At 34.7% G+C, this 18315-nt stretch overlaps 1 protein-coding gene across 15 annotated transcripts in view; it reads left to right on the forward strand.

Moving 5' to 3' along the window:
* LOC105431143 (echinoderm microtubule-associated protein-like 2) overlaps nucleotides 1-18315 on the forward strand; it is a 38848-nt gene that overhangs the window by 16120 nt on the left and 4413 nt on the right. For 3 of the 15 annotated variants that reach the window (XR_016139173.1, XM_011645142.3, XM_011645149.3), the window contains exons 1-15: nucleotides 2015-2584; nucleotides 4476-4763; nucleotides 6294-6524; nucleotides 9799-9955; nucleotides 10351-10464; nucleotides 10853-10981; nucleotides 11741-11809; nucleotides 14927-15232; nucleotides 15707-15779; nucleotides 15906-16112; nucleotides 16258-16495; nucleotides 16660-16817; nucleotides 16923-17180; nucleotides 17576-17713; nucleotides 17815-17931. Coding sequence is in view for 14 of the 15 variants with exons in the window: in XM_011645142.3 (XP_011643444.2) it covers nucleotides 4712-4763; nucleotides 6294-6524; nucleotides 9799-9955; nucleotides 10351-10464; nucleotides 10853-10981; nucleotides 11741-11809; nucleotides 14927-15232; nucleotides 15707-15779; nucleotides 15906-16112; nucleotides 16258-16495; nucleotides 16660-16817; nucleotides 16923-17180; nucleotides 17576-17713; nucleotides 17815-17931 (2247 nt within the window). In the remaining variant the exon portion in view is untranslated. Of the gene's footprint in view, nucleotides 1-1996; nucleotides 2585-2777; nucleotides 3965-4019; nucleotides 4764-6293; nucleotides 6525-9798; nucleotides 9956-10350; nucleotides 10465-10852; nucleotides 10982-11740; nucleotides 11810-14926; nucleotides 15233-15706; nucleotides 15780-15905; nucleotides 16113-16257; nucleotides 16496-16659; nucleotides 16818-16922; nucleotides 17181-17575; nucleotides 17714-17814; nucleotides 17932-18315 lie in introns of those variants that run through there. The other 12 variants (XM_011645147.2, XM_089076578.1, XM_011645148.2 and 9 more) reach the window with 10 other exon arrangements.

Consider the following 18315-nt stretch of genomic DNA (forward strand, 5'->3'; position numbering starts at 1 on the left):
AATTAAAAGAATTACATTGTATTGTAAATATTAAAAATCATAAATCAAAAATAATATATCTTTGAAGTAGGTTGTTTGTATATGAAGAAAGATTCGGGAATATAATAAAGATCAAATATATCACACGATCGTTAGACTAGATTAAATTCTAAAAAACTCGTTCGGCATCAATAACTTATTGACGTAACGCGGAAGTGTTGGGCAATTTATGCGTAACGATCATCAATTGAGTTCGCTCCGTTGTTAACGTTACTTGCTTAATTAAGCGACAAGTGAATTGGTTACGCCCACGTATCGACTTGCGGATTCTGTTTAAAAATATCGTCGATAACCAACCTTCAGTCGATTACTTCGTAGACCTAGGATATGAAATACAATGCAAATTTGTTAAACTTATTTTGCTACAAATACAATACCCTGTTGTATCAAATTTTTGATACATTATCAACAGATAAATAAATTGATGCTAAACTGTTATTAAACTAAAAATATACTGTTAGATAATTGATTATTAATTGATATTTGATTATTAATTGTTTATAAATATATTTAAATGTAAATAAAATGTATCTAAGACGTGTATAAAAGTGTAATATAGAAAAAGTTACATTATAAATGTAAAATACGAACGTTCGTTTAACTATAAATTTTTATTTATTAGTTTAGATACAAGATAGAATTTTTTTGCAAATAATGTATCATTTGGCTTAATTATTTGTTGTTACTCTCGTGGTAATGTGTGCAATCGTTATACAACCCGAAAGTTTGTGAAAGCAGATACGCGCTGGGAGAGAGAGATACAATTAGACTGCTTGTGTGCAACGATGTAATTAAGATCGCATTGTCTTCGAGATAATTTATTATTCCGAAAGTTTTGAAGTAATCCTAGAAGCGTATAGATTTGCATCGTCGCTTCGTATTTCGATCTCTCTATCAAAATCCCCATCGAAGAATTATATAATTATAATTTCAGATATAAATTATTAATATCTAAATGACGCAGACAGTGCAATTTCTTTTATATAGTAAAAGTATTGGTCGTGACAGCTGTCTCTCCGTTTCGAATTTTTTAATCGCTTGCACTTACAAAGTCACGCGATATAGAAGTTGAACCGATCCCCTTATTTCCGTCTCTCGTGTATCAATTCTTTTCGAATGCGCTGCAATTTTGCAACAAAAGGCCCGGACCCCACCCTACGATGTATCGCATCAATTTATCGGCGAGCATCGTATCTAGGGATGATGTAACATTTTTAATGGGTTAGTTCGATATATGGGCGATATATATGATAGAACCATTTCGAAGAATTGCGAGGGTGCGCCGTTAGACAGGATACAGGTCGTCATTTATTTAGGACGATCGTGAAGAAAGAGTACATGTACGTTGAAAATTATAAAAGATAATACATAGAATTATCTTATGCTTTGAATATCGATGAATAGAACGTATTTTTAGTAAATTAATTGCTAAAGAAAGAATTTAAGTTAGGGAGCATGAATAATAATTAATATAAAATATATAAATATAGTGAACTTCACAATTGACAAAATAATGTCTCTTCTAAGATATATCAAAAATAATTATACGAAAATAAAATAACTTAAAGCTTTTTTCTTTAAAAAGAAAGATAAAAATCGAGATTTTAAAATTTATCCTTTAAAAATGACTAAATTGAAAATTGTGTGTGTCTAAAAATTATTTAAAAATTTCTGTTTACAGTCATGCCAAATGCAGATAACTCTTTTAATAATGAAAAGATAAATATATACAGAAAAGATAAGAGTCTCGAAAATCTGACACGTAGTATCGCTAATTGACACACAAATTTTTTTTCATTAAACGACAATTAATTTTTTTCAATCCGAGGGACTCCAACTTACCGCTTATCACCAATTTTCGATGCTACGTACATTTTATCCACAGTCAATGGCACGGCGTAGCCGCCGTCATCTGAATCATCTCGACTATCTAGACCGTATTGATCGCGGCCTAAGCAGCTGTAGTCGGTCTGACAGTAACGTTGGGGCGGCCGCACGGAAAACACACGTGTTATACGAGCAGCGGCACGATGGAGTCGAACTCGGGGTTATCTCTCACGAGGGGTTAGACAATATCGTTGAATATCGAGTGCAGCGCCGTTCGTGCGGATCCCACGGGCTGAATTCCGGTTTTCATTCTTCCGGGACGGAAGCGTCGTGCGACGCAGCGCTTCCGTCGGCCTCGAGATGTGTCGCGGAAATTCCCGCCGTCGGAAAATTCGATGAATCCTGCTCGACCTGATCGAATCGCTTTTATTTGATCGTGTGTGGAGATATATCTCGCTCGACTGGACTAGTCACACTCGTCTTACCCTCTTTTACGCTCGTTTTCAACGCGTGTGCGAAGTGAAAGGTTTCCGCGGCGATTAGGGTTGATTTCCGTTGTGTCGCTCGTTACGGAAGTGGCTTTGGTGTTGACGGCACGTTTCGTTGCCTCTAGAGATTGCTGAATATCAATTGCATCAAGCTAGTCTTGCACTCGTTTAGCTGATTAAAAGCTGGTCTTTATGTTTCGTGTATAAAATCGCGTTCTACATTTTGTGAGGTATTTTTAAGTATTATATTTTTATGCAAACCCTGTGATTATCATTCAAAAAATTATCGATAAGCAGCGTAATATTAGACAGCACAGACGTGGTGAAATTTTATCATCATACGCGGCTATCATCTCCCACAAAACGGCAAAAATATGTTATGGTTAATATTTACACTTGGAACAAATTAAGTAGAAACATCATAACCCATGCACGAGTTCAATAAAATGCATAAAGCACGTGCGTAAAATAATTTTCCGCGATAAAATTTTATCTTAATAATAAAAAAAAAAGAAGACTCCGTGCTATAAGCAATCAAATTTTCGTGCTTCATATCGAGAATATCCTAACAGAAATTTCCATCGACATTCTATACCTTCTTGTCATGAGAAAAAAGAATCGCTTCCGTGTTAATACTCTATCGATCACATGCTTTTTTTTTCTGAAAAGCGTTGGAGGTACGAGACACAAAGAGGCGGTCGTGTAAGTGCGAGGGTAAAGAGCCTACGGTCGATTATCGTTCATCTCGTCGAATGGTTATCGCATCTTCTAGTGGGGAAAGCACTGACGCGGAGGAAGGGAAGCGGAGAAATTCCATGTTTCCTTTCCTCAGGCTCTCTACGAAACGCACGTAGAAGTTACGTTACGCGCGCTTATGTAACTCCCACGATATTCTCGCAAATATCACGCGTTTCGTGAAACGCGCTTCAGGAATCGTTACGCACGATTCGCCTTCAAACGTTCCTTCATTGTCAGTATGCCGAGTGCAAAAGTCATGTATTATATTTCCCACAATCATATCTCTCACGATAAAGTATTAGTCATAATTCTATTTTCTATATTTATTGCAAATTGCAATTATTTTGCATTTATTGCAAATTCTAAGTCATTAAAATGAAAAACGTATTATACATTTAAATACAAGATCGATCGGTTCAAGAAAAAAATCCGTAAAATCCAAGAAAAAACGCAACAATGTTATGCGGCAATGTATATTCACGTGCTTGCGAATGTATATTTATAGATGTCAGAGAAGCATTCAGATAAGATCACGAATGTCAATTTTTATTTTACTTTTAAAATATGACTTAACATATGAACCGTTAATGACCAATGCGGAGTTTGAACGTCACTGTATATGTTTGCATGCCAAGTCCACGTGACACGTCTGGCATGTTCGAATTCTCGTCGTTTGCGATCATGTTCCAGTTTCGACAATATCGGCGGTAGGAAATTACGTTCCGCTCGACATTCGTTTCGTTTTACAATTCTTATAAATTCTTTCTTTTTTCGCTGATGAGAGAATTGTGCTCATTCGATGATACTTCCATGTGTTAATTGAGGGATATTAATTGGTACTCAAATTACCGTACGACGTGTGTTATTAATGTGTAAAGTTGTTTTTAATCGTTTTATATACTTAGTGTCGTATACTGTGTGAAATTCCTATCCTAAATAATTTTTTTTAAATTGCACCAATTTCCTTCAAATCAGATTCAGAACAATTTTATAAAAATAAATTCACTATTTATAATCTTTGAAAATTTTTTTTGATGATTTTCCTTACGACTGAAAATGATAGAGGATTTTATATTTAAATATATAATTTATAGTTTCTATATTTTATTAAATTATGGGTAACTCAAAAGAAAATAACGAGGTAAAATTATGCGATAATTACTTCCACGAAGACAGGACGTTTCACCTTTGTTTGGAAGTGATTATTAACGTCGTAGAATTTCCGTAACCGAACTTCATCACAATTAACGTGTGCCTCGTGCGTTTAGCCGCGAAAGATATTCTTCCCATCGGGCAAAAGAGTTTCTCTTGTCCTTGTGTCCCTCAAATTGCGCGTGACTTCAGCTCTTTTCACAATTCTTATTGACCCTTATTTACTGGCAGATGTGCGAATGCGGTTAGTCACTTTAGTCGCGGCCGAACCAACTGACTTGTTACACGAGAAAGAGATTAGGAAAGTGTTCTAAGCGAACTCTATTCGCGTCGTTTTCGAGAAAGAATTGTTGCGACTGCGGCGTAAGATATGCTGGTGAAGAGTGCGTTGGCTCTGTTTGTGCTCGTTAATCAGTTCAATTGAATAATGTATTAACACTCCGGGGTCATCGCAAGAGTTAATCGCAATGTCCACGCCGGACACGATGGATACCATCGACGAAGCGGAACAAGCGTGGCGTGAGTACAAAAATAATTTGCCGGATTTTTTTTTAGAAGTCTCTTCTTGGAATCGCGGAAAATCGCATACAATCTTCGTAAATTTTTATCATAACGAAAATCTAATCTAAAATGAATATATTGATAACTCAGCGAAATTTATAAATTTTTATCATAACGAAAATCTAATCTAAAATGAGTATATTGATAACTCAGCGAAAAGTAATCTATCATAATTTTTCAAATGGTACATGGTGTATTATTAACACGATATGAACAAAAATTATTTAAAGAATATTTTAATAAAAATTTGAGCTAGAAATAAATTTAGCTAAATGTTGTAAAAATGTTGTAAAACTTTATATTTGCTAGAGTAATTTCTTTTTTACAGAAACAGTTCTCAGTTCGTAGAATGTTTCGACAGATCGATTTGCATTTAATATAACAATGATAAATTGCAGTTAGATAGTGCAACAATACAAATAACGATTTATCGAAGTACGGTTTATGAATGTCGATCTTTGTTTAATGCATTCCATGAATTGTAAATCCTCAGACGTCACGATGCGGTAGTAAATCGTACGACAGCGTTCCTTCTTGTTACTCGCATTGTTTGCGGATATGAGGTATGAAAGATTCGGCCGATAGGCATGCAAAATTAAACGCTCGACACGCATACACAATTCATGAGTCGGTACCACGTGGTTCGCCCGACGTCGACGCCGGGGAAAGAATTCAATTTTTATCTTGACAGCGCGTAGAAAATCGTGACCCAGTTTGCGTCAGTTTTGTATGAAGAAGTTAAGCGGACATTTTTTTAATACGCTAAATAGTCAAACATCGCGTGCTGCCCTTTAAATTGCAACGTCATAACATTTAGATCTATATATACTATATATATATATATATATATATTGCAAAATGAGAATATTATCATACAGTTACAAGGTTCAAGTTACAGTTACAGTTAAGGTTTGGTTAGTATATTTATTGTGCAACTGATAAGAATGATATTGAAGCACGTTTAATAATACTGGCTTTACGAAAATATTAGCCTCATATGTACAAGGAACATATATATACATATATGTCATATTTACATCACTACTATTATATATAAATTTTTAATATTTCTCATATTGATAATACAGACAAATAAACATATAAAAAGAACATAATAAGAAGCAAGCATTATTATTATAAATTAAGTTATGACAACAATTCTTTTATTTATTTAAATATATTAATTTCATTTTTAATATGAACAAATCTTGTTTATATTTTCTATTATCTTTCGATTATTAAATTTACTTTTATTTACTTTACTTTCTAAAATTTAATGAAAATTTATCTATATATATATTTAATACAAATTTTATTTTTATTAAATGTTTGTTTTAAAACAGAAAAGTATTTGTTTATTTTGTTATTAATAGCAAATTTTGAGGAATTTTTGTTACGAAAGCAAGATGGATAGAAATGAATTTCGAGGAACAAAATTCTTAGAGTCGAATAACCGTGTCTAAACAGAATTCTCTCTTACGTTCTCAGATGAGATGCTGGAGTGCGAGACTGGATCCCTTTTGGGCAGAGTGGCGGACCTCGAAAGGCAATCCTTGGCACAGAGGGACGAGATAGTTTGTCTTCGCGCCACTCTGGCGGACGCACTAAGGCGAATCGCTCAGCTCGAGGCAAGAGAAAAGCGAGAGGATGAGAGAAACGAGAGGAGAAACGAGAGGATGGTGTCCTCGCCCTTAAGGAACGGCCATGTACCTCTCAGAAGTAAGTTGGCAAAGTTGCACATCGATTATAGAAGCCCATTAGCGATCGATGTCGCGGTAACTAAATGCTCCGTAATTCGAGTTACATATAATATTTTCTATATATAAAACACTGCTAAAACAAAGCGGTTAAATATTAATTAATAAAGATTAGATAATTATCTTTTTTTAAAGTTTCTTAAGATATTTATCGCTTTTCCAATTATTTCGTTATGTGATTATATATTAAAATATTTATTTGTTAAAGTGTGTGTGTGTGTGTGTGTGTGTGTGTGTGTGTGTTGTACGTGTTTGTATATGTGAAAGAATATTTTCAACAAAGAAAAAAAATTATGTTATATTCTTTCTTCTTTATCATAATTCTGTTGAAAAGAGTAATTATTATGAATTTTATTTCCACGAAACACAATTAAAAAAATTAATTTTTAATTTCACGGTAATCACACGGTAAACACACAGTTCGATTTTCATAGATAATAAACTTAGATTGATAATTGACAGCAGACATGAAGAGATTGTATCTTTGATTTATGATAACGAAAGGAAAGCTGATTCGATTGATTAATGTATGACCTGTAAACAATCGTCAGATTTGCCGCACCTTCGCTGGTAACCAAGCCACAAATACATCCTATTTCTTGTGATAATCGTCGATTGAATATTTCAATTGATCTGTTATTTCATCATTGCATTATATTGCATTATATTGTAATAATGAGAATTATATAAATTCTCATTTATGTTTAATAATGATTATAATATAGTTTGACATAATAACACATATATTTCATTTTTGTTATTATCAATTGCTAATTCTAAAAATTAGAATATCATCAAAATTGCCATTATATAAAAATATCTCAAAAGTTCAATAATCTAAGAATTTTTTATTTTAATAAAATTATGTTAATTCGTGAAATCAAGCTTCAAGGCATATACAATAATTATTTTTTTTTTTTTTAATAAAAAGAGCAAATCTAGAGTAGCGAGTTTTTTAAATTTTAGGAAGGAGAGCGCACATCTTATTATAACTATTGAATATAATTGGACGCATGCTGATGCTAGAATTGAAATCTTAAATAATATCTTTATTTTTTTTTTTAGTACAATCTATATGTGGTCCCACACATTGTTGTATGCTCAGTAAATACTTCACCAAATGTTAAACAAGGAATTAAAAGGATTCATGGAGGCACAATATTTTTGAATGTAGCTCTGTATTTGGCTATATCTTTGTCTGTGTCCCATTAATATTGAACAAAGATGAAGTTAAACATATATTATCTGCGTATCTCATTGAAAAACACCTATTATGTCTCACTGAAAAATACCTATTATCTGATAGCATTTTTTTTTAAATGTTTTTTCATTGTTCAGTTAAGTCCTCTTAATCCTCAAGGATAGCATACATGAATTGTTCGCTGTAATAACGCTTTGATTACATGCATTTTAAGAGGAGATCAGGTGATTTATGCTGCGTTTTAAGAATTAAAGTTCGATTTGAAGCTAACATCATAGTACCTGAGCACGAGAAAGGAATTTTATATTCTCCTTTCTTTAAAGTTTAGATCGTCTCTTCTGTTTTACGCTATCAGAATACAAACGACACTATATCGTGCTTTTTTCTCACTCGGAGCATCGATTATACCTATAACGAGGATATACAATTTTACCCTAACGTGATATCGCTTCGTGAGATCGCAACGCGGACTCATCGCAATTTATTATTCGTTATTGCGAGGCGTAAATTAATACGTTGACGTCGGTGCGAGCGGCGATCGTGCACGACATGCAACCTAAGTCAGGCGTGCATTTCCGGCAGACTCGGATACCTCTAGAGTTTCGTACGTTATGGCGGGAATTGCGGATGCGAGGAAGCCTCGTTAGATCGCCAAGTATTCGAGCGCCTGGAAATAAAGCTCGAGCCGGTGTTGTACCTGTTGGCACGCGACGACTTTAAGGTCACGTTCGGTTTCGCTGCGCGCAATCGAGAAACCCACTCACGAACGTGAATGGAGTCGCGTAATTGTTTGCCGGTTTTCGGCATTCGTGCAGACCTTGGGAAAAAAGGCAAGAGAATTCGGGAGGGATCGAGGCAAATACTCGAATTTGTTCGGATGCATCACATATTGTCATTTAGATGCTGTAAACCGCAAATAAAAGTTCTCCGCTAATTTTGTTTATTGTTAAGATAAAAAGTTGGATGGTAACTAGTTTATCAATGACAATTAAATAATAGAATAAAAAAATTAATAATTTTTAGCTAACTTAAACTTCAGCTAGTTACTTTTTTAAAATATGTTAGTTTCAATTTTTCAATTTTTATTCAACTTAAACCTTTTCTTTCTTATATTAGTTTATTTCGTTTTATAATTGTTTAAAATAATCAAATGTTAAAGAATTACATTATTTAAGTTCAATATAAATATTGTTAAAATATTTTTTAAATTACCTTTTAATTCAATTTTAATGTAACTTTTAATTAAATTAAATTAATTTGTTGTTTACGCGAACGTAACTGAATTCATTTTGTATAAACCTTTAATTAAAATTAATATATCTTGATAAAAATATATATATATATATATGTATATATACTATATTATACTATATAATTCCATGAAATAAAAGTATAACAAGAAATGTCTGGATGTGTAAACATCCAGTTGCTCTGCATTATGCATTATCACGTGTTTATTCAATGTTCTTATTAAAAGGAATTTCGCGACCATAATTAAATTTCATGTAGAAAGTAACGCAATTGAAACGAAAACTCTTGTCCCACGTTCATTAATTCCATGGCACAATCGGGATGCCCGCTCGCGAACACGAATAGTTTTCTAATTGTTCTCTACGTGTTCACCGATTCATCGAAGGCACGGTGAATATATATACCTTTGTCTCCTGTCAGCCTATCTGGCAGGAAATGAAAACGAGAATCACTGACGAGCATAAATTACTTACGCCGACAGCAACCTTAGCTCGGCTCTTAGCAATTGATGAACGCAGAAAATAGATAGTAATAGATGCGGAAGGCGTTATGAATATCGCGCACCGTTACACTGCCGTTGAAACCCAATCACGCATCCTATACATTTCGCAGCTACATCGCGTGTTATTTATGCAGCATGCGGTAGAAGCTTAGCACGAAAGGCAGAGGCCTTCTATTGAAACTGTAATTTTAAACGGAGCATCGGCATTTAAGAGATGCGGAATGTCCTTTTTTTCCATTCGCTTGAAATTCGCTTCGAGATAAAAGACAAGGTTGTTTTCAGGTAGTCAAAACTCGGTGCCACAGAAGGATTTGAGGCTGCGCCAGACTGGCGGTCTCAGAAATTCCTCCTCCTCGGGATCGTCGCAAAATGTACGCGACGCGACGTCCAGTCCGAGACGGCCTGCCAGCTATGTACATCCTTCCGAACTTCCTCAAAGGTGAAAGATCTAAAAATTAACATTGTAGATTATGTTTAATGTAACCAAAGAAGAACTCAAGTGAAATGAAACTGAGTAGTCAATTCCTCGGATTGGCAAATTAATTAAAAACGACAACTGTTCATATTTGAAAAAGTTGAAAAATTTTATGTACAAAATTTTATATAATATTAATAATAATATTAATAATAATATAATATTAAATATAATATTAATAATAAAATTAATATTAATATTAATAATAATATTAATACACAAAGCGTTTAAAAATTTCGAATATTCTTCCAGCTTTGTGACTTTATTTTTAATCTATATTGACTTTGTAGTATCATATTCTAATTATACTTTTGGATAATCTATTCGTCCTTGTATTAGTAAATTACTTTTTGTTTTAGGAGATCCGTCCATTATCAGTCAACGGGTTCTTTACATTCGGATAGTCCGAGTAGTAGTAGTGTTTCTCCGGTGCCATCGCCAAGTCCTAGAGCTACGCCACTGCCTGTAGCCAGGTAGAAAATCTAAACTGTAGCTTAATATATGAAATTAATTGTAAATTAAAAATTATCGCATTTAACGCAACAACATTTTGTGTCGCAAAGCGAGAACTAAGACTAGAAAAATTCTAAAATGTGAATTTTAATTATGAATTTATCTAAATCAAATTTTCCGATCCGATTGCAACAGCTCGGATTATTCTTGTTACATTATTAATTATGTGTTGCGTATACAATTGTAATATGCGCATGTGTGTTCTTTAATGTTATCGTCACGTTAATGAACGTTCGCTGTTAATTAGTAGCGATATATTTCAATGTTCATAGAACGTCGTTACAATGTTATGCGATGCGTGTATATTTGCATGATGCTGTTGTACGAGAATTGAATTCGATGTCTTAGATCGCCCACGGCAAGATCAAACGGACCGCCACAAAGTAGCCTGAGAAGAGCGAAGAGATGGTCGTCCACCGGCGATTTTACACATTCCCCGCAAAATCAGGGAAGCAATTCCCAGCTCGTCAGTACCAGGTTAGCTCACAGCTAATAACGTAACAGTAAAACGCACCGTTTGCCTGCTATTTGTGATTTTGTTCACATTTCACTGATCACACGAGTTTAACTTTTTGTTATCACCGCCAGTTTTCTTGCTTCTTCTCTCGGGCGATCGAGCGCGTTTTCCCATCGAAACGACCGTCTCTCGCGTTCCATTGGTCGGCGGATTACTACTGCTTCGTCTTTTATGCGCTATTATGCTTTTTCCTGCGTCGTATCTGCACAGTACATTGAACTTGAAATGAATATCATTTCTTCTTTCATATTGATTGAGTTAATAAACATGCCGATATAACTTTAAAACAATTCCTGTAAAGAAATTAAGCTTGCAGATATGTCGCAAAAAAGGCGAATTTAACAATAAATTAAAGACTTTAATGTCTGAGATAAATTTTTGATAACTTTTATATTAATAATATAAAATCATATTAAATTAAATTTAAATTAAATTAAAAGTAAATTTTAAAGTTAAACTAATTAAAGGTCGAGTCTAACTTGCTCGGGAAGAATAGCTAGATTCATTATCTTAATTCTCCTCGTTGAAATTATGCTTGAAGCACGCCGAATCGATGAGGAATCTCTTTGTAAAGTTATCGATCAACGCTTCAAGTATGCGGGAAACACGCCAATCGCATCAGAGACGGCCTTCCGTTCTTTCTCCCCCTTACTTTCTACTTCTTCTTTCTATTTTGTTTCGCACCGCATGGTTTTCGTTTGCATTTTCGTTCATTATAGATTGTCTGCGTCCACCAAGTCCCTGTTCAACCTGTTCAAGCCACCGACGATGAACAACGTCAAGCACGGGTAAATAATATACTTTACCAGAGTACTTTACACAACTTATTTCTGTGTCCGGCTTCTCTCGCAGCCGCGTTTAGGCGACCCGTCGTGGGGTGCATTCCGGTCGCACGTGCACGCGCTTCGCCGATGCACGTGCACGCCGTGCGGCCTTTAAGATGCAATTTCGTCCCTCCGCAGGTGAGCGCGCGCGGTAAAGCCTCGCTTAAAACACGGGCGTTAAACGCACGTGTAGTATTTCCTGCGGGTTATCGCCACGATATATATCTGCATGACACACGATCTGCGGGGTGTGCATATCGCGGAGGCGGTTGATCCCGATCTCGCCTCGTAGATCACAGATCGAATTGCGGCTTACCTCTTTACGAGTAAATAATCGGTTATCTAATCTGAAATCGAAAGATCGATTTTACAAAATTAAATAATTATTTCACGGAACGGTTTAATAATTTTTATCACTTCCTACATTACGATTCGACAAAAATTCCGTAGAAATAATAAGAAAAGCTTGTCGCAATTAGATTTTATTTCAATATTTCGGCGAGGTTTTCTCAAAATTGTAATACTTTACGTTTAAAAAAAATGTAATATATATATAAAAAAAACGATATTTTTCGCAGTGTAATTTGTCAGTAGAAAAATCCTTTGGATGTGTACAAGAGGACAAACTCTCTTCCGCGGTTATTATTTTTATAACGTAGTAGAGAACAGTTTGCTAATATGTGCTAACACCTAACGCTTGCCGATTCGTCAATCGGTGTTGCGAATGAACGTCCGTTAAGCGGGAAGTCACTGTATCACATGTACTTGCACGTAGCACAGCACGTTCTTATTATCACCGCATTGGCATGCCGTTAATTATCGTGATGCGCGTTACTTTCGACCTTCGATCTCGCGCATGCAAATGTCGTGCCGGTGTGATTTCTCGAGAGAGGGCCGTAGAATCTCCAGGCAAAAGTGCAGTTCGAAGGGGCGTGCATAGCCGATGCGATAGCGAAAGGTAAAAGTCACATTTCAAATTTAAATGTCGAGCCTGGGATTGTTTTACATTATGCTTGAATCGCGATCGAAGCTAATTGCACGTTTTAATTGCATTCTCGTAGAAATGATATGATGATATGGTTATTCGTTTTGAAACTGATACCCGTAGCCGGAAATGTCTTATCGTACCCTACGATACTTCTTGCACGAAAATAAAACGCAGGGAATAAGGCTATAATTTATATTTTATGAAGACTGTTATTGTGTGAAGGCGATTTGTAATGGCACAATTCTGCTGTACGATTTTGTAATATATGCATGTAGAGTCTAGCGTCTATTCCATAGTGAGGTATAATAAAAAAACAAGTAGGTGATTTTATCTCTGTAAGCTTTGTTTTTAGCTTTTTATTTTAGCCTACACGAATTATTTTTATTAATTTTTAACAGAGCAGGTATTTGTAATCGACACATTAGAAATTTGCAATTGACACATTACAATTGTCTGCCTTTTGCAAGTACGAAATTGAAAAATCGTCTCGAGGACCTTTTCAGACGATGGCGGCGTCGTATTTTTTTGCCGACGTTTCCGGCGTGCTCGTGACGCCGTGACGTCATGCACACCAGGAAACGCAGTATGCATGGTTGTGCAACAGCAGGAGGAATCGCGATTCACTTTCTTCGGTAACGCAATGGCGCTTTTCGCACTAGGATGTTAAATGAGCCGTTAACCACGTGGTCTACCTATCATACCTGTTGCCTTCCCGCATCATTCAACGTCAAAAATGTTCTCGGAAGTTACATTACTCTTGACTCGTTGCATTGTTACGAGTGAGCTCGACACAAACTTCATTTGAATTTATTGATCAGACGGAGTCAATAATACCGTGTTATAAAGCATGTAAACAACTTGGAATATTTGAAAACCTGTAATTATTATTGTGTGTTGAATTTTATCTTAGAAATATTATCTTCATCGTTTAAACCAAAGTTATTTATGTTATAATAAAAAGAATATTATTTTAGTTAATGAATAATTTAATTTTCTTCCTTGTGCGCAATTTTTGTTATAAATTTCGGATATTAATTACATTGATAAGCATTGCAGTAAATGTGAAGGCAAGGCAGAGAAAGCTCCGAATTCGCAATTTCACGACGAATTTGGTCAAGGCTACAGTTCTCCGCTACCTCGTTTTGCATCACATTGATTCGCTTTGCTCGGTGTCTATTCACCGTACGGCATCTTTTCCTCAAGTATGCTTCACGGTACCTGAATATTTAAAGGAACAGAATAGTTATTGTTAGGATATAAATCGAAATGAAATTCGTAGTTTCAGACATCTCCGAGATATGTCTGATAAATTAAAAGACTGAAGTTTAAAAAATTGAAATTTGCACAACATCCGTTGCTTTATGAAACGGCCCGCCTCGTCCTCGATTGTATCGATCATTAAAACAGGCTCAAGAATCTCAAGACAAGCGAATATTTCGCTTGTACGATATCGCAAGAGTAGAAAAGGAAAAAAATGAACGTGACGGTGCAACACGCTTCGCGGAGTAATAAAGCCGTGTTCATTATTCGCGTGAGTCATTCGTCGTGGTTACCAGACCTCGTCGACACAGAAAGCCTCGCGAATTCGCTTCAGTATAGCGCGAACAGTGCGATCAGAGAGTACGTCGGTCGATACAGGAATTCGAGCAGAATCCAGCGAGGCTCTTGTGGAAATTCACGGAGTGAAGTAATCATTGCCGTAGTCATTGCCGGTTTACACGTGAGAAAAATTTTATTTCAAACAGCTCTAATTTATTGACCTTTGTTTTCTTTTCTACTTTTCTAAGTGCTAATTAAAAGTTATTTCAAAGAAGATAAGATAGAGTGAATTTTAGAGAAAAATATTTTAAGGAATTTTTCTTCTTAAAATATAAATATAGAAATTAAAAAAAAGAATAATATGTTGCGAACGAAGAAGTTTACTAAATGGACTGAAATCAAGCGTGAACTCTTCTGCGTGACAAAATAATTTTCTACCGTTTAGCTTTTCACGTCGAGTCCTTGAAATGCACAATGCGTGCGAAGCAGATGGCCGCGACAAAAAAAATATGACAAAATAGTAAGACAGACGTAAATGAATAATCTCTTTGTAGCACCAGAGACATGCAGTACAACGAGGAGGAAGGTACCGTCCGTATGTATCTACGCGGCCGGCCGGTCATTCTGTACGTCCCTACGTCCATGATGGAGTCCTATGACCTTCACAAAGTTAGCACGCCGCCACAGAGCAAATTGAAGCTCGACTGGGTCTACGGTTACCGGGGCCGAGATTGCCGTAGCAATTTACACCTGCTGCCGACAGGCGAGATCGTATATTTCGTTGCGGCGGTCGTTGTTCTGTACAACATGGAGGAGCACAGCCAAAGGCATTACGTGGGTCACACGGATGATGTCAAATGGTGAGTGAAAAACATGAGCAATAACATTGGTGCTTCCAATTATTGCGAAGAAAAGCGCAAATATAGATTTAGATATCTGACAGTGATAAAAGTTATAAAATTTAATATTCGATTATTAATAATTCGAAGAAAATATCGAAGAAAATATTAGATCATCGAGAATGACAGAGAATTAAAGATATTTAATATTTAATTCTGAATAAATATATTTTATATATAAATCTTGAATTTGATTTCTTTCATATTTTAGTTTAATAATCTTATTTAATTTTGAATTTTATTATAATAAAAAATTTTAATGTAGAAAAGAAGGAAGAAAGAAAGACAATTATTTAATTTTTGAATGAAATATATGGAGGAAAATTAGAACTTACAAAATATTTATTAATCAATTAAAAATAAAATAAAAAAATTGTAGAAATACTCATATTAATATGAAAATATTAATTTAATTTGATTTTTGTATGTACACAGCATAGCGATTCATCCTAACAAATTAGTCGTCGCGACAGGACAAGTGTGCGGAACAGATCGTCGAGATGCCATGGTAAGGTTATAAAAATATATCAAACAAATGAAAAACGAAAATAAAACAACGTTCACACATATCATATATCAATGTAATTGAATTACATTAAAAACTACTATAGAAGAATTGACATTTGGATTTTAGCCACATATAAGAATATGGAACTCAGTGAGTCTGACGACTCTCAGCGTGATCGGCAATGGTGAATTCGATGGATCGATTTGCTGCCTGTCATTTTCCAAGGCCGACGGTGGAAATTATTTGTGCGCCATCGACGAGACCTCCGATCACAATATATCGATCTGGGATTGGCAGAAAAGCGACCGTGGCACCAAAGTGACTGAAACGAAGGTACGGTCGCGATGCTCCGATACGTACGTAATGACGTTAATTAAAAATTCTCGCGGCATATATATTTACCTACGATGTCGCGAATGATTCGCGTATATCCCGGCCGGAAGCAGGCCATTTAACGGCCGATGATTGCTGATTGCAGTGCTCTGTCGACACGGTAGTTTGCGCCGAGTGGCATCCGCTGGAACGCAACCAGATCGTCTCTTGCGGGAAAGGGCACGTGTCCTTTTGGTCCCTGGATAATGGCGGCATGCTGTATAAACGTATGGGCATCTTCGAGAGCAGAGATAAGCCCAGATATGTTACCTGCGTCGCCTTCAATCAAAACGGCGACGTTCTCACCGGCGATAGTAACGGCAACATCATCGTTTGGGCTCGAGGTAATCTTCTTAATAATTATAATAATAATAAATCCTCATTAAATTTTCGTGGAAAAAATAAATATCAAGAATTTATTAATAAGAAAAAAGATATAACGATTAAAGTTTCTTTTTTGATAAAAGAAGTACCATTTATATCTTACTATATCATTTTCTATTCTTAGGTACTAACACAATTTCAAGGCTAGTGAGAAATCTTCATGAAGGATCGATTTTCTCCATATGTGTTCTAAAAAATGGCAACATTATTACGGGAGGTGGAAAGGATGGCAAGATCTTGTATTTTGATGCATCTTTGAATTTGACGGGGGAAGAAGCTCAAGTGAGTAAAGAAGCTTAAATTTAACAAGAAAAATTCATTTGCATGTTTTTTTATCTCATTAACATATTTTTCAATGTTAAAATAATAATAAAATTTATTTGATAGATTGAGGATCATTTCGGTGGAATTCGAACGCTATCGGAAGGAAGAGGGACTCAGTTATTAATTGGCACGACGAGGAATTGTATTCTTGTTGGCCAGAATGAAATGGGTTTCAATCCCGCAATGTTGGGACACGCCGAGGAAGTTTGGGGACTTGCGGCCCATCCAACATTGCCTCAGTTCGCAACTGCGGGACATGATAGATTATTGCAGATGTGGGATAGTTTAAGTCATACCGTGGTGTGGAGCAAAGACATCGGGGTATATAGCTTTCTTTATCTAGTAGCACATTATTTCTATTATCCTGCAAAGGAAATTAAGTATGATTTGTGAAAGACAAATGTCAATACACAAATTTATAATTGTTAAATGCATTGCAAAAATTAAAAAAGTAAAATACATAGATGTTTCCATTCCTTGTGACTTTTAAAATACATGAGAACAATATTTATTTCATTTTATTAATTGTCATTTCTTGATATCAAAAAATTATTTAAAGATATGAATTTTAGTTGATAAAATAGAACTTAATCAAGTAAGATAAATATTTCTTTTTATTTATAAGATTAATATGACATAAAAATTAATATAAAAATTAACTCTTATAATTAAAATGTAAATGTAATTATTAACTCTTACATCCTTACATTATTTAGGAACAAGCACAAAGTATCGCTTTTTCGCCGGATGGTAATATCATAGTCGTTGGCTGTGTATCCGGGAAATGGTTGGCAATTGATAGCGAGACGCGAGAATTGTACACGCATCACAGCGATGGTTCTGAGCCTATTCAGGTATATTTTTATATTCATTTGTTATATTGTTACAACATAGTATAGGAAACTGTTTTTTTGTACCTAATTTCGTACTGTTACATTACATTTATAATTTTTAGGTTGTTCAATTCTCTCCTGATGGTTCCTTACTTGCACTCGGCTCCAGAGATAATTACATTTACATTTATCAAGTAAACGAGGACGCAACCAAATATAGCCGCGTTGGGCGGTGTATGGTAAGTTATAAATCTTGTATTATCATATTTTAACATTAATTATATTTTCTATGACTGGAATACTATTTTTCAACAAATTAATTTTATAGCAATAAAATAGTCATTTTTTACAAATATATGTCATATATCTGTAACTATAAATATATTTTTTCATTTTTAAATATCATTTTGTACAGACTTTATTATTATAAATTATTGTATAATATTATTTAAAATTGTAGAATTTTATTTAAAAATTTTAAATTTATTTTATTGTAATATATACTTCAATCTTATTTTATATATATATATATATATATGTGTGTGTATATATATATATTGTAAATAGATTTAAATATGTACATATTTATCTCTAAATCAAGTCACGAATTAATCACGTTGTGA

This window comes from Pogonomyrmex barbatus, unplaced genomic scaffold (genome assembly GCF_055798465.1).
Source record: "Pogonomyrmex barbatus isolate J1 unplaced genomic scaffold, ASM5579846v1 scaffold2, whole genome shotgun sequence".
Taxonomy (NCBI): Eukaryota; Metazoa; Arthropoda; class Insecta; order Hymenoptera; family Formicidae; genus Pogonomyrmex; species Pogonomyrmex barbatus.